Below are 25,978 nucleotides of genomic sequence, written 5' to 3' on the forward strand. Positions count from 1 at the left end.
GCTAATTGTGTTTGATAGTCTTAAGTGATGAGGCATTGAGTTGGCAGCATGTGGTGGTCCAGTACCCTAAAACATGTTTTTGAGTCTGTCAAACTGAATATTGTGAAGAGTATTGGTGTAAACTGCCCCGCATGCCTGGACTGTTATGTCTTTAGCAAGTAAAGGTTTGGAGTTTCAGTCTGCAAGTGTTTAAAGCAATGTTTTTTAGCAGTTTCTAGTAGTTAGCTCGACCATCTGTCTTGCTGTTCCTGTTGTTCAATCTTACTGTAAAATGGACAGACTGCAGGATCTTTGAATGTCTTGGCAGTCATTTGTCTTCTGTTGATCTCAGCATACATAGAACCACAAGTGGACTTTTATTACATATCCTTTTTGACTTTTGACAAAATGTAGAAATCAATCAGATTTTCAGTCATTTAAAAGCGACGCAAAGAGCCCCCAAGGATCAATGACTCAGCATGACTCCTCTGATATGCTGTGTAGTCAATGGCTTCAAAAGATGACTAAGAGAGAGGCAAAGATACTGCCTTGTATCAAATTTATATTTTAGTGTCATTTATACTATGTGATAGCCAAACGTTTCCTACATCCAGTGTGTGAAATGATATTTGTGACAGGTAAATTACCGCCAGACCCTTAAGTGTTTTCCAGCTCACTGATTTGCTTCTCTGTCTAGATTTCACAAGTGTTCTTTCCAGCCGCAGCAGACAAGTGAAGAGCTCCATAAAAGCCAGTATATCCAAGAACCCATAGTAAGTCCGTGTTGTATGTATCACCTGTTTGTGGTGCTCAGTAAGAGAGTAGGTCTGTTAATGTAGGTTTGCAATTCACACACAAAATAGTTTGTGATTTAGATATGTCTGTGAAGGTTTCACCTCTCATCCGAGAGAGGTGAAACGTCTTCAAGCAACTTAAAGAAGTCCAGATGCTTTTCTTTGCAAGCTCCTTTGACTACGATGACCTGGATGACTGAGAACCTTCACAGACTTTTGTTTTCTTAAACCGTTACATTTGTCATTTTATTCTTCATGGGCATTTTTATTTCTTATTCTCCAGTTTCATAGTTTCTCCTCAGCTCCCTGAAGCTCTCCTTCATTTTCATTTTATCACATATTCGCACTGCTAGTTCAGCCCCCCTCCAACGACTGGCACCATGGTGACAGTAGTGGAAATGTTGGGCAATAGTAATAGCTTGCAGGAAATCAACTAGGAACCTGTGGGGGGCTATCCGTGTTTGGACAGCTGCTGCTGGCCTGACTTTTACTGGCTCTTCAACAAACACGGAAGCTGAATAAGAAGAACAACTGGGAAAGGGTAAGATGGACACAGAGGGGGGGGTTTGGGCTGACAGGGAGAGAACGATGACGGTGATAAGGTACGAGATGGGAACAGGGTGACGATGACACAGAAAAGAAGTGATGTTGGCAGACAGCAGGAAGGACCTCACAGAGCCTTTCAGCTTGGTGATAAAACCAAATGACCAAGACAGCGTGAATCTGTTCCAGTAAGACATTTTTCTTCGCATGCATCTTTGCTTTACACCTCTTCAACTAAAGGAATATGAAGGGCATGAATAGTAACTGAGTTTCTTAGAATACATTGTTTTCAGAAGCATGTAATGCAGGTTCAGTGTTTATTCATAAACCCTCTGTGGGTGGATTGTTTTTGTTCCATCAAAAAAGCACGAGCTGGAATAATGAAAACCATAAACCTCCACACCTGCCAAGTAATTGCTGAGTAATTAGTATTAGATTAAATGAGATGGTGTTATTGTTGCAGATGTCCTGAAGACAACACATCTGCTTTCATTATTTACTGATTTATTTGACATTAAATTTCTTTCTCAGCCCGGACAATCACTGCTACAAGCACAATGCACCAGGTTAAGTGTGTCTGAGCAATGAGTGCAAACCAAAGAGCAACCGGGTCCGCCAGCTTCCTCCCACAGTAGAAAAAAAAATCAGTTTTCAGTTAACTGGTGTTTCTAAACTGGATTTACTTGAATGTGAATGCAGGGAGGATGAAATAAATGTATGTGAAATGGTGAAGGTGACTTGTAGTCTAGGAATAAGTCTATCCTATTCCATGTTTTGATTAGGGATTATATACAGCTTTCATTATTCCATCCTTCCAACCATCCCTTGTGAAATAAGAATGCAGAATTGTTTTCTATTCTTTGTAGTAGCAATGACGCAAAACAATGAATACGGCAATGTATCATCCCATTATCCCTTTAGATACCTTATCAATACTCTGGTGGTACTGTTCTTGGTTGTGGTGCCAATTATGAAATACATGAGGACAACTGGAAGTTTATTAATTTGTTGTGAAGAACAAACTCACAAAGGGAAAATGACAGAAAGCTAATCACAGGGCTAATTAGGTGAACTGGCACATTATTAAATTTGAAAAACAATTATATTATGTAACCACGGTGATAAAGCACTACATTACTGTGCAAATATTTATATATTTTTCTAGGAAGCTGGGAAATGTGTGCATCAATTTATTGAAACATGTGCAAACGTACATGGGAATGCAGTATCTAAGGCACAAACAGTTCTGTCGAGCTTGAAAGTCTATATTTGGTCACTATGATCCCACAATGCTTCAGTAATGTTGAGGTCTGGGCTCTGGGGAGGCCAGTCCTTGACCAATAGTGTTCTCCTGTGTGTTTTTCTGTCCAGATATGGTTTTACTGCATTGTCTGTGTGTTTAGGATCATTGTCATGTTGATGCCAATCAGACTCTTTCCAGATGGTATTGCATGGTGGATCAGATCCCTGAGATCCCCAACAGCACCGGCTGACACACTGCACACCATGCAGAGATAGGCCAGGTTTTTTGTGTTTGTAATAACTGTTAGTGAATCACATTCTTGTTGCAAAAATATGATTTTATGCCAGGAAAACTGTGTCGTCTTTTGTATTTTTCACAAATTCATCTGAAGAAATGGGAACAATGATATGTTGTTGTGACAGGCTGCTAGTAACACAAAACTGTCTAATGATACAATTTAAAATTGGTTCTTTGCTAAATTGTCTGTGTAGACACAACACTGGTTCACCCCTTGAGTTAGGTGCCTTTTTATGCTTTAATGATTCATAGTGAGTCAGTGTTAATGGACTTAAGAAACAAACAATCAAAAGCCATTCCTCTGCAAATGATCAGGTCCAATAACAGTTGCAAGAAAGCCTAGCTCCTTGAAGGAAACATGTAAAGAAATGAGGTGTGGTTCAAGACTCTTTCACTTTATTGTCTCTGTTTTTTGGGGGGTTATGTCCTCTATTTGAGTCACTCCAATATCATGACGTGTTTATGATTGTCTTGTGGTGGACTGAGTATCACTATCATGGTAATCGTACTGTGATAATATAACAGTGTTTTACTCTGTGGCCACATTATTTTGATCCAAAGGGTTCATCTCAGTAACATCACCTTACCTTGCACTATTTTTCATGGAAGTCTGACTTTGCTGTGTCGTGTCTAAAATTCTTCCACTTTTTCTCGACTCTGTGTATGAGCCTTGCTCTTCTGCCCTCAGTCTGAAACCAATGTATAGAAACTGACCTGACCTTATGTCAGTAAGAACCTATGATTACAAATCACCTGTTTTTGCTTTCTTCTGAGTTTTATTAGTAGTTGGATAAACACAGAAATGGAAGTCTTGAATTCAGTTCTACTAAAGCTCTTGTCAGTTTTTGTCCATCTTTTGTCCTTTGGTTGAAGACTAAGAGAGAAGAAATGTTATGGGAGCAAGTCATTGCAGGATTACATGGTTTTAGAAAGCAGTGGCACTTGACCTTGAAAGAATTGATGGAGTTTAAGGCAGGATCAAGAGAGCAAGAGTAATAAGAAAAGGAGCAGAGCGTCCCTGTTCCATTGTCACTCATTGGTTTTCAAACTCTCGCATGTGCTTCTCTAACAATACACGTGAAGAGACTCTGATGTGACTCCACACTTGAAGTAACACAGCGCTACTTTCATACCTCCTTGTTCTAACCTGAGCTACCCATCACCATAACAACATATAGCCCTCAGGAATAAAGGAAGTGTTGGCCAGAGGTGGGAACATTACACCACACTGTACAGTATATCACCAGAACTCGGTTTGTGTCCACAGCGTTCAGGGGGCACTTAGCCAAGAGGGGAGGATTAACAATGACCAAAGCACAGCAAACACATTTACTGGACTGGGATTTTTAGTCATGGTAACTCAACGTGAAAGTCCCAAACAATAAATCTCTTTAACAGTAAAATAACACCTCACTTTGCACAATAGTTTTAAAACTCTAGCCTTCAACTTGAGTGACTGGGTGAGAGAGTGACATGGATGCACACGAAATACCAACTGATTCAAGCAAATTTCTTCAGTCGGTCACAAGAGTTGTTTGTAGAAAACTGAACCCATGAAACGAACTTTATTGTGGTCGTCAGTCTGCTGACTTTATTATAGGATTCAGTCCATTAAGATGGACTGTATCTGCACATTTCCATTAAGGAGCCATTAAATAAAAGCATGCTTTTTGCAAATATGAGCCATTCCCTATTCAAATTAGGACGCTTCATTTAAGAAGCATTATCTTCTTTTGGCCTCTCTAATATCACCTACTTGCTTTTCGTCCTCCCACTCAGATGGAGCTGTCAGCAGAACTGATGACTCGTGACCAAGGGCCTTAATAAGTAGAGTGTGTTACTAATACAACCATTTATTGCTGTTAACAGGCCTGAAGGTTTACAGGGTATTCTGTGTTGTTGGTCATGGTGGAGTTAAGAGTGATAATGCCAGGTTAGTACATGTTTTTGGTAGGGCACAAACACAGTAAAAATAAACTGCTGCCACAGTACCACACGGTCTAACAGCAGAAATGTCAGTAAAAACGAACAGTAAGAGGAAATCAATGAATAAAACACCCAGCTGAGCACAGATCGATTAAGGAAAGAACTGCCACTCCTCCATTATCTATTACACCAACCCTCTCACACATTTAGTTCCTGTGAAAAAGCTAATCATCAGAATTGTCTCTGAAAATGGGAATAATAAGAGCCTTGATATTCCTTTTTTTTTTTTTTTTTTTTTTTTTTCCTTTTTCTAAATGACATCAGAAACAGCAGTATGCGACATTACGTGATGGCAGAGCTTCAGTTCATCCTTTGTCATTTTTTTTTTTTTTTTTTTAAATAAATAGGACAGGGGGAATGAATGAGAGAAAGAGGGGGAGAGAAAGAAAGAAAACCAAAGGGGAGAAGAGACGGTGAGAAGGGGGGGGAAGAGAGAGAAAAAAAAAAAAGAACTCTTGGGTCACCTGTATGGAGAAAAAAAAACAAACAAACAAAATAATAGAGAAAACAAAGCACCATCACAATAAACTAGCTAGTCATAGATATCAATATTTACTAAATAATAAACGATATTGTGCAGCACGCAAGATAGACAGCGCACAGTGTGCTTTGAGGCAGCAGCCAAGAAAGCTTTAGTCCGCGTCTGTGAATACCCATGTGTGCATACCTGTGTGGATCAGCATGCTTGCATTCCAAAGGTTTCTCCATGTAATGATCTGCTAGGGAGTGTGGGGGGGCCACAGCCCCGTCCTCCAGGGTGTGAAGCGGGTATGGAGGAGATCAAAACTCCAGACATCCAGAGGCCCCCAGAACACAAGAGACCATGGAAGACCAACAGAGGGGCAGCCGCGCCACTGTTCCAGTAAGAGCTGAGGAGAGTCCCAGATGAGGGCTCGCCCAGCAGCCGCGGAGCAGAAGTCAGGGGGAGTTGCAGTGACGCGCCCGTGAGCTCCGCCGGCCCCCAGCTGTGCCTGAGTGACCGAGCCCCAGGCCGAGAGGCCGGGGGCACCCCACCTCCAAAGGGGCCCGAGCGAGCCCCAGGCCCCAGGCCCCAGGCCCCGACAAGCGGCGTGAGCCAAGGAGCCAAGGAGTGAGCCGGTGTGTACCCGGACGCCCACCCCCAGACACAAAGAACCACCAACACACCGACACCTGAGGGAGTCCGCCACCGGCAGGGGAAGTGGTGGTGGGTGGAGATAGGCCTCCAAACCTTGGAGGGCCTGAGGTGTCCCCAGAGAGGTGGCATCTGATACCCAACCTGACATATAGACACAGACATACAGGCACACACAGACACAAACATCCATTCCCACCCTCATGCTCTCATATGCACTCACTCCACACTCAACCAACGTGGAGACAGACATAAAGAGACGTTGTACACACGATCACACTCCCCAAGCGTACTCTACAAACCGGGTCTAGGTACCCTTGCCCCTGGAGGGGGGAATTGCACCCAGACCCAGGTGGTGTTACCCTTTTCCCTGCAGTGGGGAGAGGCAGACCACCCCGACTCCGCAGCAGCAGGGAGGCCCCACACCCCAGACCGCAGTCGGACGGCCAACTCCTCCTACTAGCCCCCCCGCTCCAGCAGGCCGCAGAGAATGGGGGTGGGAGAAGACTCCAAACCTCCCTCCACCCGCTCATTGTAATGTTGATGCATGTGTGTTCTAAGGTGCAATTAAAACCCAGGAGGGCATGGAGCTACCTGCCAAGGAGCAGCAGGTAAGCGCATAGTCCCTCCTGCTAGCCCTCAATGACTAAGTGTATTTAAAATTGAGAGGTGGGCAACGACGTCAGGGGTGAGGTATACACCCTGATGGTAATTTGGACTCCGTGATTGTGCCCACCCCCAAGATCCTATATGTATGTGTAATGAGAGTGTGAATAATGTGAATGTCTAAGTTGTGGGATAAAATTGAGGCAGAGGCAGCCAGAAGGGGACAGGGGGGGGTAGCCTCCTCTGCACCCTGGTGACATACCCCCACTCCAAGGCCCTGCATGTGTGGGTGGTTGTGGAGGAGCGGGAAGAGGGAGGCAGCTGGAGATGGGGAGGGAAGGAAGGGAGGGGCAGGTAACCCCTCCCTGGGGCCAGCTCCCCCGCTGACCCCAGTAGGCACTCCCACCCTTCGCGACCCGCCAGGGAAGGGGGGCCCAGGCCCATCAGACCGGGGCCCAGTGCAGTAGCGCCCTCCGGCTCCACAGAGCCCTGGACAGTCCACCCAACCCCACCACAGAGAAAACTGCACCCACCCCACCATCCACACATCTTCCAGACTACATAAGACGGTAAACGCCCAGGCTGAGATCTTCCTCCACCTCTCCTGTATCTCCCCCTCCTGCAGAGAGTTCCTGAAGAGAAGAAAGCAAGATGTGACCACCCCCCCCACCAGTTGAAGAGCCCCCCAGGCGGCTCGACGCACCGGCGGCACCCTGCTCCAGGGCCGGGCCCCCATGCACCCACCCGCCCACAACCCCGGCAACACACCAACCAGGACCCAAGCCCCCGAGGCCCGGCCCGGGCCCCAGCCCAGAGACGGAGCGCCCCCAGAACCTCACGCCCATCCCGGACCCACCCAGGGGCAGCCAGGTTGCCAGGTCAGTAACCCACGTCCGTCAGCACAGACCCTCCCCTAGCCCCGCTGCACGCAGCCGCGAGGAAACAGTCACCTGAGAGCCAACAGAGCCCCCAACCGGACGTGACCGCTACCCCGGGTTGAGCCCCCCAAGGAAGATGCCTCCGGGGAACCCCCCGACGCCCTAAGCCTGTCCCTACCCCCTCACCAATCACAGCAGTGAAGGCGGGACCAAACTATGACCCCCCACCCCCACTAGGTGATGGAGCTGATAAAAGGGGCCCAGAGCAATTGATCTAATGTGGTGGCAGAGGCTGTGTCAAGACTAATGTAATCTAATAGATAATTTCTATATTGGTTAGAATTAAGATTATTTTTATTTTTCCAGTTCATGAGGACTGTTTTCTTGGCTATGCATAGGGCAGTGAAGATCATATGGGCTATATTCTTTTCTGAAGTGACATTATCTAAGCTGCCCAGTAGACACACTAAGGGGGAAGTTGGAATGTTACATTTCAGACACTTTGATAAGTCTTCACATATCTCGCGCCAAAACGTTTGCACTGGTGGACAGAACCAAAGAGCGTGGATGTAATTGTCTGGTGTATTGCCTTGACAGTGTGAGCAGTTGTTGGAAGATGTAAAGCCCATCTTGAACATCCGATGACCTGTATAGTGCACTCTATGAAGTATTTTGTATTGTATTAATTGCAGACTGGGATTTTTAATTAATTTAAAAGTTTTTAAGCAAATCTGAGACCAGAAGTTTTGGTCTAGGTTGACTGATAAATCTGCTTCCCACTTTGCAGTAGGAAGGGATATTGATTCATCTAATTTAGAAAGTGTTCTGTATATTTTAGATAATAATTTGGGGGATTTAAGAGTAAGAAAATGTGCCGCACTTAGTGGTGTTTGTAATTCAACTTGACTGAGATTAAATTTCTTTTTTACTATGGATTTAATTTGTTGATATTCTAAAAACCTTGTCTTGTTGATCCCATATTGTTCAACTAGTCTGTCAAATGGAATAAATTCTGTTCCCTCTAATATATGTTCTAAGTATTTAATTCCTTTACAACTCCATTCTGGGAAATTAATCATATTATTGTTTTGTAATATGTCAGGGTTATTCCAGATAGGTGTACGTTTGCATGGGATTAATGAAGACTCCGTTATTTTTAGAAACTCCCACCATGCTGTTAGAGAAAAGCTGATGTTGATACTTTTAAAGCATTCATGTCTTTTGATGTTTGAGCTAATAAATGGTAGGTCTGAAATCTCTAGATCCTTGCATAGTGCCTGTTCAACATCTAGCCAGGGCTCAACTAAGAAGGTATGTTTTAACCATTCTGAGATGAACTGAAGCCTGTTGGCTAAGAAGTATTGGTGAAAATTAGGCAGATCTAATCCTCCTCTATCCTTGGTTCTTTGTAGCGTTTTTAAGCTAATACGTGGGGGTTTATCTTTCCAAAGGAATTTGGAAATATATGAATCCAGAGATCTGAACCAATCTTGTGATGGTTTGTTAGGGATCATCAAAAATAAGTAATTTATTTTTGGCAAGATCATCATTTTTATAGTGGCGACCCTTCCCATGAGTGATATGGGTAAAGATTTCCATCTAGTCAGATCGCCTTCTACTTTCTTTAGAAGTGGGATGTGGTTTAGTTTAGTTAAGTCTGAAAGCTTAGGAGAGACATTAATACCTAAATATTTAATATTTCCGGATTGCAGTGGGGCAGAGGAAGAATTATGGAAGGAGCAGTTAATGGGGAGAACTGTAGATTTTGGCCAGTTAATTGAATAATCTGAAACTCTTGAAAACCAGTTTATTAAAGTAATTACCTCAGAGAGGTTGGTTTGTGTGTTTTGCAGAAAAAGCAACACATCATCCGCATAGAGACTGATTTTATGTTCTATGTTCTTACATTTTATGCCCTTAATTGTTGTAGCCTGTCTAAATGCTGCTGCTAGAGGTTCGATAAAAATTGCAAAAAGTGAAGGGGAGAGTGGGCATCCCTGTCTGGTGCCCCTCAGGAGACAGAAGCTGGGGGATGTCTGGTCATTTGTTCTGATACGAGCTGTTGGGGAATTGTATAATATTCTTATCCAGTTTATGAAAGAGTTTCCAAAACCAAATTTGTGTAAAGTTGCGAATAAAAATTTCCAATTAACTCTGTCAAATGCTTTTTCTGCATCTAGAGATAATATTATGGCTTCGATGTTTTTATCGTATGAGTAGTCTATTAAATTAAGTAATCTACGAGTGTTTGTTGAGGAGTGCCGACCTTTTATGAAACCAGTTTGGTCAGGATGAATTAAGAGGGGGGTCATTTTCTCTAATCTCTTTGAGAGAGCTTTGCAGATTATTTTAAGGTCTACATTTAAAAGAGAAATTGGACGATAGCTTGAGGGAAATAAAGGGTCTTTGCCTGGTTTTAGCAGGAGACTAATGTTGGCAGAATTCATATTTGGTGGTAGTCTGCCCTTTTCCTCGATTTCCTGCAACATGCTGTGGAATACTGGTGCCAAAATTGTCCAGAATTCTTTGTAGAATTCTGCAGGGAAGCCGTCTGGACCTGGAGCCTTATTATTGGGCATACTTATCAGGGCTTCCTGGAGTTCACTTGGCGTCAGTGGCGAATCCAGTTCCATTGCTTGACTGTCTAGTAATTTTGGAAGAGTTACGTTGTCAAGAAACAGATCAATTTCATTTTTAGATGGGTTTATTTGTGGTGAGTATAAAGTTTCATAGAAATCCCTAAAAATGTTGTTTATTCTTCCAGGATCATATATTGTGTTCCCCGATAAATCTTTAGCAGCACATATAGTTATTTTTTCTTTATTTATTTTTAGCTGGTTAGCTAGAAATCGACCTGATTTGTTACTGTGTTCAAAATTCTGCAAGCGAAGTCTTTGTATAAGGAATTGTGTTTTTTTATTAATAGTTTCATTTAATTCTAGTTTTGTTTTGCATATTTTGTTCAATGTTTCCTGATCTTGGTGGGACGCGTAGGCTTCTTCTAGTGATTTGATGTTTTTTTCTAATTCCTGAATATTTTTGTTTTCTTCTTTCTTTTTGTGTGATGAGAAAGAAATTATTTTACCTCTCATCACAGCTTTCCCTGCTTCCCATAGAACAGAAGCAGATATTCCGGGAGTGTCATTAAAGTCTAAATATGAAGTCCATTCCTTTTTAAAGTATTTAATAAAGTCTTCATCTTTAAGTAGTGATATATTAAATCTCCAGTTTTTTCTTGGCGTAGTATTATTCTTGTGCATTAGTGTTAAAGATACAGGACCATGATCGCTGACAGCTATAGGATGAATCTCAGTGTCTGAAATGTCACACAGCAGTGAGCTGCTGACCAAAAAATAATCCAGACGAGAGTAAGAGTGATGAACATGCGAGAAAAAAGTATATTCCTTACTGGTGGGGTGAAGAGAGCGCCATGCATCGCAAAGACCAAAGTCGTTCATATACTGTTTGATTATATTTGTGGACTGCCAATTACGCTGAGTTCCTGTTGTGTTGAGCCTATCCATTTCTTCATTTAGTCCAAGGTTGAGGTCACCGCCAAGAATGAGTGTGCAATCAAGGTGTTCAGAGAGTGCACTAAAAAAACCGTGGAAGAATGAGGGTTCATCAACATTTGGACCGTATATACTTACAATACATAGTTTTTTGTTCAATATTGATAGTTTAATAATTAGAAATCTACCTTCTGGATCTATAACTGTATCGAGTACTGTAAAATTAACATTTTTATGTATTAAAATTGCTACTCCCCGTTGTCTAGAATTATAACCGGCTGCAAACACGTTAGGAAACTCAGGTGTTTTAAGTTCATTTAAACCTGTGACAGGTTTGTGAGTTTCTTGTAATAAAACAACATCTGCCTGTAGTTTTTTAAGCTGGTTAAATATTTTTAACCTCTTTCCTCTGGTGCCAGCTCCATTTACATTCCATGTGACAAACCTCAGCATGCCCTTAATTGCGCGTGTATGTCTAATGATGTATGCTGGGTGTTTCGTTTAGACAGGTGGAGAGAATATGGAAACATCCCTTGTTTGTAAATAGAAAGAGAAAAAGAAGTGTGGTGAGAGACTCCATAAGTCTGACTATGTGTGTGAATATTCACTAATATGAACAAGCGTGGCTTGCTTATGTGCCCTGCAAGTCTGTGCGTGCTGTGAGGCTGTTGTGAATGTGCTGCCGTTGAGCTGATGTGTTTGCGTGATCGTGTTGTGAAAATATGGAGAAATAGAGGGTGTTGTTTGTAGGTGAGTGGGGAAGTAGGTGACCACAGCAGTGAAAGACAAGAGAAAGAAAGAAACCACATGAACTGTGAGCAACAACAACAAAAAAGAAACGAAACGGAAACATTCCAATTAAAGCAATGACGGAGGGTGACGGTGTTATATCTGCTATGACATCATATTGATATTACTAGCTTAAACTCATGTTAAAGGAGAGAGTGTGAATGAATAAGAAAAGAGTGTAGCGGGTTCTTATCTGGAGTGCAGTTAATATAACCACGGTGTGGTGCCGAGGTCGCGGTAAAGCTGTCCGTCCACGTAGAGCCGGTCCACGGCGATGACAGCACGGGAGCCTTTCTGGATGAAGCTACGTCGAACTGGGAACAGGACCTTGCGTCGTTCCAGGATCTCTTTGGGGAACTGGTCGTTCACGCTGAAGTCCGTTCCTTTCAGCTCTCTGCCGCGACTCTTCACCTGTTCCTTCTGTTTGAATTGACTGAATTTGGCCACAATAGGCCGTGGTCTCCCGGTCCGCGACCGCGCGCCCCCCAAGCGATGTACTCTATCGAAGTCGATGTTCTTTACGGTGTCCTCCGGCAGCTTCAGGTGGATTTTAATGAAGTTTTTCACCGTTGCCTCTGCGTCCTCTCCGGCAGTTTCTGGAATACCAGAAAACACAAGATTATCTCTCATGCTACGGGCTTGTAGATCGATAACGGACTCTTTTATTTTTTTATTTTCAATGTTTAGCTGGGTCACGTTATCGGTGAGAGATTTAACCGACTCCCGTAGCGTGGCATTTTCAGCGGCAAGCGTTTCCACCTGCTGCTGGCTGAATTCCAGGGATTCTCTCAGAGATTTAAATTCCCGGTGTAAAATCTCCACCAGGGACAGCCTCGCATCGAAACTGGACAATCGCTTGTCGATTGACTCCAGGATTTCTGTGATGTCTTTGCCGGCAGGCGATGTTGTACCGGGGGAGTCTGCCTGGCGACTTCTCTTCGATGACGGCGTCTCGATTTTGGCCGGGGAAGATGCACTCTGGGCCTTATGCATTACTAAATCTTGAAAACAGCGGTCGATGTAATCTTGGAGAGCGTCTAAACTCTCCCCGTTGTCCTCCAGGGTGTTAGAGATGATAAAACAGATGTTGTTAGTTATATGACAATTGATTAGTATATTTGGTAATACTGAAGCTTGGAAAACCTTTGTTAAACTCTATGCTACCATTTGCTTTTTCTCCGCCAAAGTCTCCGGCGTCTGACGTCACCTACAACATCACTTCCGTCACTTACCGTTCCCTTCCGTCCTGATTGTTCTTCTGCCTTGATATTCCATCGGTGAACATGCCAGGAAAATACCTTCAAACCCCTTCAGATATGACTGCGGCAGTGGTGGGGCTTGGCCCTAATAACAGGGTCAGAATCACACAGAGCAGAGATCGTCACGCTTCAGTTCACCTAATTGTTACCGATTTAGATTTAGCAGCGTCTTTTTTTTTTTTCAAGAAGGTAGAGCAGAAAAACTAAAAACGTGTCAGTGTGGAGTATTCCTCTCTGTGAATCGATAGAAAGCAGTAGCACCTAGTCACGGTCAGCTTACCGTGTAGAGTGAAAAAGAAAGACATTATGCCCTCTGAGTGTGTCTTTAATTGGTCAAATACAGTCCAAATCACAGCACTAATGTGTGGTGATTTTGTCAGATAGCGTGTGGTTAACAAATCAGAAACGGGTTGAAGGACTCCCCGGCTGTTGCTGTGATACTAACTGAGGCTTTTTAGCTGAAAGAAGCTCTGAATGACCCAAAACATCGAAACATTTACATCCCGGAGGCTTCACACAGCTGTTTCTACTGACAAGACAAATTCAGCTCATACAAACAACAATAAATCAAGTTCATGTTTATTCCTTTCCTCGTATATATATTTATTCTGTGTTTGTATACTCTCTGGATGGGCCATCACTGACCTGGCACATTATGGGCTTGCTCTGATTCTGTTTACACGCATGACCTCACAAACACTATCCCTGCAAAAGAGGACGTCTATAATAATACGGCCATCTGGAGAAGTTCGAACGGAGCTCTTAGCTCCTTTAACTTTTCCTTGTTTTTTATACCACCCACGTTTGCTGTCAAACACTCCCCTCTGTCGTAGAAGGTCCCCGTCCTGTTCTCGTTCAGGCATCTTGCATCTTTATTAACCATCCGCACAGAAGAGCTTAGCTGGCTGTAGTACATTGTTTTGCATGCATAATGAAATGTAGCTGAAATCTGCCTTCTGCTTGTTCACACTGTACTGCATAATGAAGTAAACATGGCTGTTTGGAGAAATTCTCTCCCTGCTTTTTTTTCTTTTCTTTAAATCCTCTTTAGCTGATTTGTTGAGCTTTGATTAGCAGGGACCGTCTTAACATACCACAGGGAATAATGTGGTTAAGCTGACTTGTGATTTTCTTCTTCTCAGCTGTGGTTATTGACCAGTTTGTCATCGGTCTTTGAGCTCAAATCTCATTTGAGCTGGGTATTAGGATTCTAACATAATTAAATACTGGAGGGAATAATTTGTCAAACAGCCAGCTACTTAGATTGAATATACAAGAATGTATTTACAGATAATAATTTTTCGTGTTCTAGAAAAAATTAAAAAAGGAAAATTCTAACAGAAAAAAACAAAGGAGATATTTTTTATGCAATTTTGAAAAATGGAGAGAAGCAAAGATGATGCATGACGAGATAAACTGCACTTATAATTTTTCAAAAACAAGCAATTAGAATGTCATTTTGTGCTCTATTAAACTGTTGACTTCTCTTGAATGTTTTCCTTTATTTTCTGTCATTTATCATGATTAGGGATGGGTATTGATAAGATTTTCACGATTCCGATTCCATTTTCAATTCTGTTTTAACGATTCGATTCTTTATCGATTCTCTTATCGATTCTTCCCCCACAGCCAAATGGCTTTTAGCTAAGCTTTAGCTTCAGCCAAGTGGAAGCTAAATTGGCTAGTCATTCATATGTATATTAGGTCGTTACCTGGGAATTCTGGAGGGAGGGGAGTGGGGGTGTGTGAATGAGGGGGTGGGGGAGCTGCTAAAAGCTGTGAACTTCCTTTTGTGTTCGTCTTGATGCATTCTCAATCATCCAGGGAAATAAATCTCCAAAAGTCACCAACTTGGAGTGTTTCAGTTTGCCATCTTAGGGAGAAATCAACACACATGGGTGTATGTCCTTTGTTGCTGAGATTTATTGATAAAAACAGTACAAAAAACCAACCATTTGCACACATATTTACAAATAATAATAAAAAGTGAGTGAGTACAATTCAACATTTTCAGCAATCACTCACAATCCTGGCACTGCCATGGTATCTGTAGTCTGCATTTACCACATGTGTATCTTTTGCAGTGAACACATCGCACAGTGGCACGATTGTTCTTGCATTTGTGTTTGACCTGACACGTGGCTCTTTTTCCAGGGCTAGGTGTGGAGGGTTGTGTCCGAAGCAACTGTTCTTTTCTTGCCTTCTTCGCAGCTACATGAGAGTGAGCCAACTCTGTTGCAAGCACCACCAGGAAGTCCACCCGTCTTTCCTTCGTCCCGGTGCATGCTTGATACAGCACATGTGCATTCAGTGCTGCCATGTCAATCATGTTATAAAACACGGCAACTGGCCAGCGCCGTGTTCCTTTGCGGACAGTGTACTCCCAAACCATCTGGTCCATCACATCCACGCCACACTTTGTTTTGTTGTAAAGGGAGACAGTGTTTGGCTTCCTTTTGGTAGTGTTATCAGTCTGAACCACGCTGTGCATGCTGCTAAGAATATAGACTGTCTTCTTCCGTTTGGCCGCATACGCCGTCAGCGTGGCAGCAGAGGTTGAAAACACCTAAGAAATAAGATAAATTGTTATTTCCATAGCCCTTTTACACACAATGAAACACATAAACATAGAACCACAAAAGACCTGTAACATACCTGAGTGGTGAATTCATTGCGATCTGTCTGTCTAGTGGATTGAGGAATTTCCCTGCGAATCCTGTTGACTGTGCCGAGGATGGTGGTTTTCCGTCTAAGAAGTTTTTGCGCAAGTGAAAGCGATGTGAAAAAATTGTCCGTGGTAACATTTCTGCCCTTGTCTAGGAATGGTTCCATCAGCCTCATTACTACATTTTCAGAAAGTCTCTCCCCAGTGGGACGATTGGGGAGTGTTATTTGTTATTTGTGGCACCAATCAGAGGCACCAATCAGAGCACTGGTACTATTGTACCAAGGGTATATATATGATACAATCTCACTGCACTTAGCCTAATCCTTCATTGCCCTGAAGAATTCTGTGGTGTACGGACCTCCTCTCCAAGGAAAGAAAATGCAGAGAAGACTCACCACTCAGCAGGCCTTGGAAATGATCCTGACGGAAGTCGACCCTTGTGACTCGGATGGAGAAGACCTAGAAGTTCAGCCGGATTCGGACTCAGAGCTGTCTGATCAGTCTTCCAGTTAGTTTCATTTCATGTTATTTCCTTTTTCATTTCAAACAAGTAAGTGGATGTAGTTAGTAAGTAAGATATTTCAGACATTATTCTGATACAGAGGAGGAGATACTGGAATTATAATTAGTATCTATGCATGCATTTGTGATTTTGTTTGACCTTCCCATTTTGCTCACAATTTGAATTTGTTCACACTGCAGATGAGGAGACTGCTTCTCCACCGAAAAAGAGAGCTTGTTTGGGGACTGAGACAGCGAAAGATGGCACAGTGTGGCGTGAAGAACATGTGGGGACCTGTCTCCCTTTCACCCCAATAGAAGCGTACGCTGCAGATGGAGAGCCAACGGCTAAGGCCAGGAGAAGTATCTCGAGTCGCCTTCAGAGCTTCCTGTGTTTCATCACTCTTGACATGCTTCGTAGCATTCAAGAATGGACTATTCAACATGCACAGCAAACGGAGCATGTTCATTGGTTCATGGACCTCCCTGAACTAATGGCATTTATTGCAATTGTGATCTTGCGGGGGGTTTACATGGTGCCATCTGTAAATGACTGCTGGTCAGCAAACCTGGGAAACCCACAGATAATTGGAACTATGGCACAAAACCGCTTCCAAGACATCATGCAACACCTACGCTTTGATGACAAGTCCACCGGCTGTGATCGAGCAAAGACTGACAAGTTCGCTCCACACCTAGCCCTGGAAAAAGAGCCACGTGTCAGGTCAAACACAAATGCAAGAACAATCATGCCACTGTGCGATGTGTTCACTGCAAAAGATACACATGTGGTAAATGCAGACTACAGATACCATGGCAGTGCCAGGATTGTGAGTGATTGCTGAAAATGTTGAATTGTACTCACTCACTTTTTATTATTATTTGTAAATATGTGTACAAATGGTTGGTTTTTTGTACTGTTTTTATCAATAAATCTCAGCAACAAAGGACATACACCCATGTGTGTTGATTTCTCCCTAAGATGGCAAACTGAAACACTCCAAGTTGGTGACTTTTGGAGATTTATTTCCCTGGATGATTGAGAATGCATCAAGATGAAACACAAAAGGAAGTGCACAGCTTTTAGCAGCTCCCCCACGCCCTCAATCACACACCCCCACTCCCCTCCCTCCAGAATTCCCAGGTAACGACCTAATATACATATGAATGACTAGCCAATTTAGCTTCCACTTGGCTGAAGCTAAAGCTTAGCTAAAAGCCTACCAGCCATTTGGCTGCTCTCGGGTTTTATAGGTAGAAAGGTAGAAGCCTGGGGATGCTAAGGAGAACACTGAGGCCGATTAGCTTAGAACTTTGTTTTATATCTTCTCTTTGAACAAGATAGAAATTTAGGAGTAACATGGCCTTACAAACCCAACAGTGACATCTTAAGAGATCCAGCCTACGGCTCTTCAATGGGGTGTCACAGCGTCCCCAGGAAAAAAATTGTAAATGTAAAATAATAAAATAAATATTCTTCTGTAGCAATAACAAAGTATAACATAAATTATTCTGTAGCAATTACACAAGAATATCCAGTAATGTCCCTGCCTACAATTAAACACATTCACTTACCTAAAATCGGGGCATCTGCTGTGGCAAATGGGTGCAAGCCTTTGACCACAAACTTAATCACTGCTCGGTGACATTCGTCTATCCTGGCCTGAAAGGAGATGCTACCGGTAGACTGCAGCGAGAACTGCCAGCATCTGAGCCAGACTCTGTCTGTCTCTCTCATCATGGTCACCTAAATGCACAGTAATGGCAGGTTTTGTAATAAGGCAGATCGCGCTAACATAATATGCACTGTTAGTTGATTATTTACCTGCCGCATTAACGGGAGAGGACGTGCAAACGTTACCGCTGCTGCTGGGTTGAGATTCACGAGTCCGGAAGGGAATTAAAAACATGACATTCATTTAAGGTCATTGCGTGTTTTGTGAGCAAATGCTTTTGCATATTTGTAATGTTTCCTCCCTTAAATGAAATATCTACTTTTCAAGTATTGCAAGTTGCCCTGTTGTCATCCGTTCTTGTAAAGTATAATCAAACTTCTGAGCCGCTTAGGTACCATGTTTCCTGCCAGGTAAATGACGCTCCACAACGTGGTGACGTCATTCGGGGCGACTGGAATCGATAAGGGAATCGTTTGCAAAAATGGCAAACAATTCCAAGGAATTGAAACAGTGGGAACCGGTTCTCAACAAGAACTGGTTTTCGATACCCATCCCTAATCATGATGGATGTTAAAAGTTTCCAATAATGTGTTCAGCATGTTACATTAGAGTAATATGCTGCCATGATGCAGTCTCTCACCAAACCCATATTAATTTTGTTGCTGAGTAATTTTTTTTATCATTCTTTTCATCAACTAAATAAACAACTGTTGTTATTTTGTATGTGAGAGGCCCGTTACTCGTGTAAAAACTGTGTTGTTCGAAATCTGTGAATATTCGCCCCCAGCAGCCAACGCAATGGGCAGGAGTAAAAGTCCAACAATAAGCATTCAGAGTTAGAAATGAGCATTACAGGTCCACTTTAAAGGTACAGATCAGCAATATACTCTGAAAATCTTGAGGATGATGATTTCGCTGGATTTGCTTTTGCTGTGTTTATTCTTAATTGCCCCTCATCTACAACTGTGACAGATATATTATTTGTGGTTTTCAGTTCAGTACACCTACAGAGCAGCTGAACTCCCCTAACAGCCTACACTTGTAACACGACTTTCATCTAAAACGTTCTCTTAACTGATGATTTGAATTGCTCTATCTTTCTCTTTCCTCTGCTGAAGAGGCGGTTTGAGAGATATTTTCTGGTGGTAAAGTAGATAAATGACCATCTCAATAGCTAAAAAAAACAACGAAAATTCAAGTTGGCCAAACTTTCGAGGCCTCTCTCACACACGCCTGGAACCAGTTAGCAACCATCTGGCAGCCACTGGTTACAATAGAAAAATGCATATTCCCCCAACTTACTGGCTCATACTGGGCAAAAGAAATCGTGAGGATGATGCTATGTAAAGCCTAATGAGCCTCCTTGCAATTGCTTTGATTGCAAGAAGATTGCTACAGTTGCTCTCCAAGAGGTGAAGAAACTTTGACAAGTGCAGTACAAACTGAAAAATAATGTTACCACTTTTTCCGTGCGAGCAGTGGTTGCCAGAAGGTAACTACCCAATCTCTAACCTCCATGTGACTGAGGCCTAACATGGTGTGAAATCTTCGGTTCCTACCCAAGTAGCTTTGCTGCCTCATCTTACTCTAACAGCAATTGAAGTAGTATTAAACTAAGAATCAAAGTTGTTGATCCTTGTGATTGTTAGGTCTTTTTTTGGACTGATTTTCCCTTAAAATATTATCGAGATGGTCGTTTAGTAATTTGGGAAGCTACCTTTTAGCAGAGATCCTAAGCACAACATACAAACCATTCATGCAGCTGGTGTTGCATAGGGGTGTACCTTCCAATTCTTTGCAATAAAAGACCTGTTAGCCAGTTGCTGCTATTATTATTCTTTCATCCAACAAAACACTGGAGAAGATTTAATTTGAAATGGCTGCAGACACTGTTGGTTTTATATAAATCTTGAAAATGACCTGTTAGAATGAAAGGAGTCCCTTTTATACAAAATTGCTAAAAATAAAGGTATATTGCTTTCTGTAATAAAAGCTCCTGTCACCATATGCTGTAGAGGCAATATCTTAACTGAGGATATTCAAAGCAAGTCTGACAACCCTGTGACCAGATTTCACTGCCTGGATTTTTAACATATCTGTTCTCTTTCATCCAGACTGCAATAACCTCCTCCTGTCTCCCATTAGACTGTCAAATGGCTGACACTGGGAGTCATCCACTGTGTTAGATAGGGATGCTAAGAGACACTGCATCTAACTGAATGGCTGTGCCTGGGTTACCATTAAACCAAACTGAGCTTTGATAATGTGGCACATGCCGTTTGATGAGCTCTGTTCTTCACACGGCCTTGTAGCATTATGAGGGTATGCATATTTTACTAGTTTGACCCTGGTGGAAATAAATTCAGAATCTGTGCCGCATTAGTGCCGTCGTCTACACAGCCCTGAACAATTTCCAGTACCTGCATCCTTGTGTGTGTTTATATGTATGTCTGGGGATTGGATCATTTAAACAGTTGGTGCTTCTGGAAACCAGAAAATGTAATACGAGTAAGGGTGCAAACCAGAACAAGATAAAACAAATCGATGCACATTTTCTTGGCTTGTTCCTGGTTTTGGCTGATGTTGTTCTAATAGGAAATAAAGTGGGTTCAGGTTAGTACAGATTTAAATGAGCTTAACTTTTTTCCCCCAGACTGAGGACCTCAACAGATCGTCCCAGATATGAGATGTGAGCCGATTGCGGCGTCCACCCAGAAAGTGACAAGCAGCAATGCGGCCACCATAGAATATCAGTGACTTTCATTAACTTCAAGTGATGATGGGCAAAATAGCTGCTAGCGATGCGAAGTATATGGGTCCTGAGTTGACCCTTTCCCAACTCCAAGTTGAGCATCCGAATCACCTTTTATGGTCGTGCTCAGTACTTCGTTCATGTCGTCCACTGGCAGGAAAAGTTTCAAATAAATAGAGAGGAGCTAAAACATAGTGGAACAACTCCTGGGCAGCACCAAGGCACACTATATGATAATAGCTGTTATGATAGCTATTTTTAATACCAGACATTATACATTAAGAGGTCAAGAATAAAACCGTGCAACTAGAAGCTAGCATAATTAGGACATTTTAAACATGTTTGGTAAACGTAGCTAACTAACAAACAACTAGGGATGGACATTTTAAGCAAAATTATCATTATTATGTTCACTAAAAACTCCAAGTATTCTGTCTACATTGCACTCTCAGATATGATATACGATACAGTGCATCATTACAGTAGACCTGTGACATGTTAGCTTTACCTGGAGAAGTTTGCATTGGACCTTTTTGACTGCTCTACTTCTCTTTGGCTTTGCATGTTTCTCCTGTTTGTGCAATAGTATCTAATGTCGCTATCACAAATGATCCAGCCACTGGTTGTAATTAACATGCTCACCTTCATGGTGGTTAGCATATAGCTTCTACTTGATTTTCACTGCCACTTCCTCAAGTTAGAGGTGGATTACATTTTACCGCCTGCTGGCATAACAATCGAAAATATCAGAATCTGAATATCGAAAAAGGTGACCATCTCTAAATCTCTTGGACTTTAAGTAATACAAGGAGTTTGATGTCTCCTGTGTCGTCATGCTCACTCACAATTGTATGTCGTGATCTTTCACTTATTAATTAATTATAAGATATATGTTGCTAGAGTGGTATGATCAAAGTACATGCACAATAAAAAGATAGTCTGTTCTATTTTATTCTATTCTAAAGAAAAATGTATATTCATCTCATTTAGTTCGTGATGATTATATCAAATAGAGACTGCTGCTTAGTAAGTACTCTACTCTGAATCCCAGGCTGGAAATGTTATTTATAAATACGTTGCCCTTTTAATTTGATTTATTTTATGCTTTTGTGGACTATTGCATCTGTTACGTTGCATTCTGCCAACATAATGAGCTAACCTTATTGTGTCTTGCCTGCTTAGATACTTTTATATTTAGCGTATTTCATTAATTAATTTAGTTTTAGATAAGATCATCAGATCTGCCCAAGAACCATGAAGATGGAATTATGTGCCTCAAGGCTACATGTAGGAAGACATGAATGAACATTAATTAGGGTTTTACATCTACATTGCTGTTGCCTTGTTGATGATCCATTGTTAGAATTGACTCACTTGCAAATAGGGCTGCCACAAACGATTATTTTGATAGTCGACTAGTCACCGATTATTTTTGCGATTAGTCGACTAATCAGATCATCATCCATTGGACGTAAAACTACATCTTATTGCACCAGCAGCATCTGCTCTTATATAACTATCATTAGCTTACAGCTTTAAGTGTTTAAGGTCTGTGCTAACTAAAAATAAAGACAAGATGATAGTTTATTCAATTTTAATGAAATTTGCAGATTGTTTCGGTGAAGTTTAATAAACTCCTTGCTATCTAAAATATAACAGGACACTGGAGTATATTCTGGAGCATCTCACACTTCTGATAATCAGCTGTCTGCTTGACGTTTATTCAGCTGTGTAAAAACTATAACTTTAATCTCAGACAAACTGATTTACTCAGGAACAAATAAAATACAAAAAAAAAAGCCAAACAATAACATTTTAAGTTATCTAAGTGACTCATATATATTTAACCTGAGTAGCGAAAGACGGCGGTGGGTTTGAAAACGATTTGCAGGGAGTCCAGTGTTCTCACGGCGCTAGTGAGCCTAGCCCCCGGCTCGCTAACGAGCTAGTGGGTAACAGATGTCTCCGAAAACGTAGGAGCGCTTTTGAAAATATGTGGTGTCCTGATAAACTGAGCCGATATTTGAGGTTTACACAGCTACATTCTCGCCTGAAAATATGTTAAACGTTTATTTTGTGACCCAGAAAGAATAATAAGAGTAACATTAAAACTAACTGCCGCCATTGTTGGAAACTGCGCTGGGCCGCGCTATGAATTCTGGGACACAGCTGCTTCTTCTTCTTCTTCTTCTTCTTCTTCAGGGTTTAACGGTAGCTGACATCCTTGTACATGCAATGCTGCCATCTTCTGTTTCAGTCCGTTATTACACTCTTAAATCCTGCCACTTATTCCTGCGTCTTTTGTGATCTTACAAAGCTTCAAACGACGCGTCGACTATTAAATCAGTCGTCGACGATTTTGATAGTCGACGTAATCGTGACTAGTCGACAAATCGTGGCAGCCCTACTTGCAAACAGCTGCAACCCACTGTCGATCTGGAAGGTTTACAAAGACTGAGGGTGATTTTATGTTTTTTTTTCCCCAGTTAACCCTGTGATAGATTGTGTACCCCTCCTCTCTATGTATCTCCTATCTATCTATGACCGCTGGGATAGATTCCAACCCAGCTGCAACCCTGAATGAGGGACACATGAATGGATGGATGGATTCTCTATTTGTAACAAAGGTGTTTTTGTACCTTATTTTATGTCTTGGTTTCATCAGAGTAAAAAAAAGACTGCAACATCCTTGAAACTAGGAAAAATTGTTGATTGCTGGGTGATTACATTACAAATTGTTGTGGCGAACATCTGGTTGCCCAGAGGTTGCAGCACCGTCCAACCTCTGCTTTCAGTCTGATTGAAAATGGTCACAAATTGAAGGTTGAGTGCACAGCTCGCCTGATGGGAGGCAACCTGTCCCAAAAAATCACGGTCTAACTTGGACCATAAATTAGAGCATGCAAGTCACACTCAGACTGAACAAATGTTTGTTGGGGTCATTTTGCCGTTAAACTGCTGTCCTGGAGCAACTATGTCAGTGTTTGTGGAGATATTTGAAATCTCTTTAAATCTCTGTTTGAAATCTAAGAAGTTCTGGCTGAACTCAGAATCTAAGTAGATGATAATAATTTCTGATGAATGGGAAATTCGGTATTTGTAAATAAAAATGGATGGCAACAGACACTTTTTGATTATTTATCATAGTTAACGATTATATTATCACAAACAGAATGTATGAAATTGCTAGCTTGAACCCCACTGAACTGCAAACTGCACTTAAAATGGTAAATGTAAATGGTAAATGGCCTGTATTTGTATAGCGCTTTTAATAGTCCCCACTAGGGACCCCAAAGCGCTTTACACACCCAGTCATACACACATTCACACGCTGGTGGAGGCAAGCTACAGTTGTTGCCACAGCTGCCCTGGGGCAGACTGACAGAAGCGAGGCTGCCATATTGCGCCATCGGCCCTTCTGGCCAACACCAGTAGGCGGTAGGTGAAGTGTCTTGCCCAAGGACACAACGACCGAGACTGTCCGAGCCGGGGCTCGAACCGGCAACCTTCCGATTACAAGACGAACTCTCAACTCTTGAGCCACGTTAAAATGCGCTTTTGAGGCAGGAACTTGACTGAAAGTGGTCAGAGACTTGGTCCAAAGCTGGATCTGCCATTTCATTGGCATTGAGTTGACAAGTTCGTTGCACGTGGTCGTTTAAATTGCAAAGAATAAAAGCAGCCTGCAAGTGTGTGCTTTAATGAGTGGATGTAGCGTGTAGTGTATAATCTTTAATATGAGCATCCACCAGTGTTACAGTATAGATTTGACAGAGAATAGCATCATAAATCACCCTGAACATCTTCAATTTATAATCAGAAAACCTTTACATTAGGACACGAGTCTTTGTGTGCCATTCATTTTTCAACAACAACAAACTTCTTTTTATTAACGTTTCTGTCTCCTGAAAATTAAAATGACTTTTTCAGTATTTAAAGGAAATTTCTAGTTTTTTTTTTTTTTTCACCAGTGCGCGCTAATGCAAAGGGCTCACACACGTACACATTTGTGTAATTCTATTAAGCACATTAATTCATTTGGACACCTTATAACCAATAAGAATGGCACCAGTTTCAAACCCTTAAGTGCACCTGTCACAAACCTGTTACCCCCCCCCCCCCCCACGCCCCCCAGTATTCAAATTAATCACTGTGTATTCTTAAACACGCAGCAGATGTACACACACGCATGCACAGCAACACACAACACAGAAAATTCTATCAGTGTTCATTTATTACCGTTTTATTTATTTCTTTTCATTCTTTTGTCTGTCATGGATTTGTTGAGCTTTTTTAGTTGGCCATGCATGCTTTCATCTTTTTCTCTGTGCACATGGTTTTATTAAGCACGTTTCTCTCTGGCTCTTGCCCTTTAACTCACTCTTCCACCTGCCTTTTTGAAGTAAAGCCAGCATAATTGCACATCGTATGAACACCGTTGCTCCCTTCTTCCTCGTAATACATCACCAACGTCCCGGCTTCCAGCTCTTTGCATAGTGGGGTCACAGCGGTCATTTTAATGAGTTTGCAATGTCTCACTCTGCTCCGTCCCGTTTGTTTGTTATCTCCTCTGTGTTTTCGAGATTTATGGTTGCACGTGAATAAGTGATGTCTCCCTTATCTGAGACGTATGGCTGGGCTGTGATGCCCCTCTGTGTGTGCCTTTTGTTTAATGGATTCTGGTAAAACACTGATATGCTATCTTGTGATGGTTTAGAATAAAAGGGAGACACAGAGATGCTAAATGGTCCTCAGAGGCATTTTATTAGCCCAGAAATCACAGGAAGTTTGAACAAATATTAAAAAAGTGGCGTGTGGACACTGATTTCTGCTGACTGTAGTTTTCATTTGCAAGTAGAAAGAATGTGTTGTTTTGTGCCTCCGCGTTCTCCAAGGACAGTGTGTTTTGCTCCTGAGTTCAAAATGTAGAAATCAATCAGATTTTCAGTCATTTAAAAGCGACGCAAAGAGCCCCCAAGGATCAATGACTCAGCATGACTCCTCTGATATGCTGTGTAGTCAATGGCTTCAAAAGATGACTAAGAGAGAGGCAAAGATACTGCCTTGTATCAAATTTATATTTTAGTGTCATTTATACTATGTGATAGCCAAACGTTTCCTACATCCAGTGTGTGAAATGATATTTGTGACAGGTAAATTACCGCCAGACTCTTAAGTGTTTTCCAGCTCACTGATTTGCTTCTCTGTCTAGATTTCATAAGTGTTCTTTCCAGCCGCAGCAGACAAGTGAAGAGCTCCATAAAAGCCAGTATATCCAAGAACCCATAGTAAGTCCGTGTTGTATGTATCACCTGTTTGTGGTGCTCAGTAAGAGAGTAGATCTGTTAATGTAGGTTTGCAATTCACACACAAAATAGTTT

General features: G+C 42.0%; 4 protein-coding genes across 5 annotated transcripts in view; 2 read left to right on the plus strand and 2 right to left on the minus strand.

Moving 5' to 3' along the window:
- The window catches only part of slc39a11 (solute carrier family 39, member 11), a 184,013-nt gene that overhangs the window by 42,458 nt on the left and 115,577 nt on the right, over positions 1–25,978 (plus strand). The window lies entirely within an intron of this gene.
- On the minus strand, positions 11,599–12,921 carry LOC308391178 (uncharacterized protein). Its single transcript, XM_080873650.1, has 2 exons — positions 12,653–12,921; positions 11,599–12,337 (listed from the first exon to the last, which is right to left on the minus strand). Exons 1-2 carry the CDS (start codon positions 12,732–12,734, stop codon positions 11,946–11,948), a joined length of 474 nt encoding a protein of 157 aa, XP_080729776.1. The 5' UTR covers positions 12,735–12,921; the 3' UTR covers positions 11,599–11,945.
- Positions 15,018–15,841, minus strand: LOC308391095 (piggyBac transposable element-derived protein 4-like; the record flags this gene model as incomplete). Its single annotated transcript, XM_080873562.1, has 2 exons — positions 15,018–15,566; positions 15,656–15,841. The coding sequence occupies 2 exons, from the start codon at positions 15,839–15,841 to the stop codon at positions 15,018–15,020; spliced, it is 735 nt and encodes a 244-aa protein (XP_080729688.1).
- Positions 16,047–17,014, plus strand: LOC308391177 (uncharacterized protein; the record flags this gene model as incomplete). The annotated part of the gene is made up of 2 exons (XM_080873649.1): positions 16,047–16,176; positions 16,371–17,014. 2 exons carry the CDS (start codon positions 16,047–16,049, stop codon positions 17,012–17,014), a joined length of 774 nt encoding a protein of 257 aa, XP_080729775.1.

This window comes from Rhamphochromis sp. 'chilingali' (assembly GCF_963969265.1).
Source record: "Rhamphochromis sp. 'chilingali' genome assembly, chromosome: 22".
NCBI classification, from domain to species: Eukaryota; Metazoa; Chordata; class Actinopteri; order Cichliformes; family Cichlidae; genus Rhamphochromis; species Rhamphochromis sp. 'chilingali'.

What these genes read in the sequence shown, in the direction of transcription:
- LOC308391178 (XM_080873650.1), bottom strand. Translation starts at nt 12,734, where the DNA reads ATGCATAAGGCCCAGAGTGCATCTTCCCCGGCCAAAATCGAGACGCCG. An exon ending in TCGCCAGGCAGACTCCCCCG is followed by an intron (nt 12,338 to 12,652) that starts GTACAACATCGC and finishes CTGGTATTCCAG; the next exon opens with AAACTGCCGGAGAGGACGCA.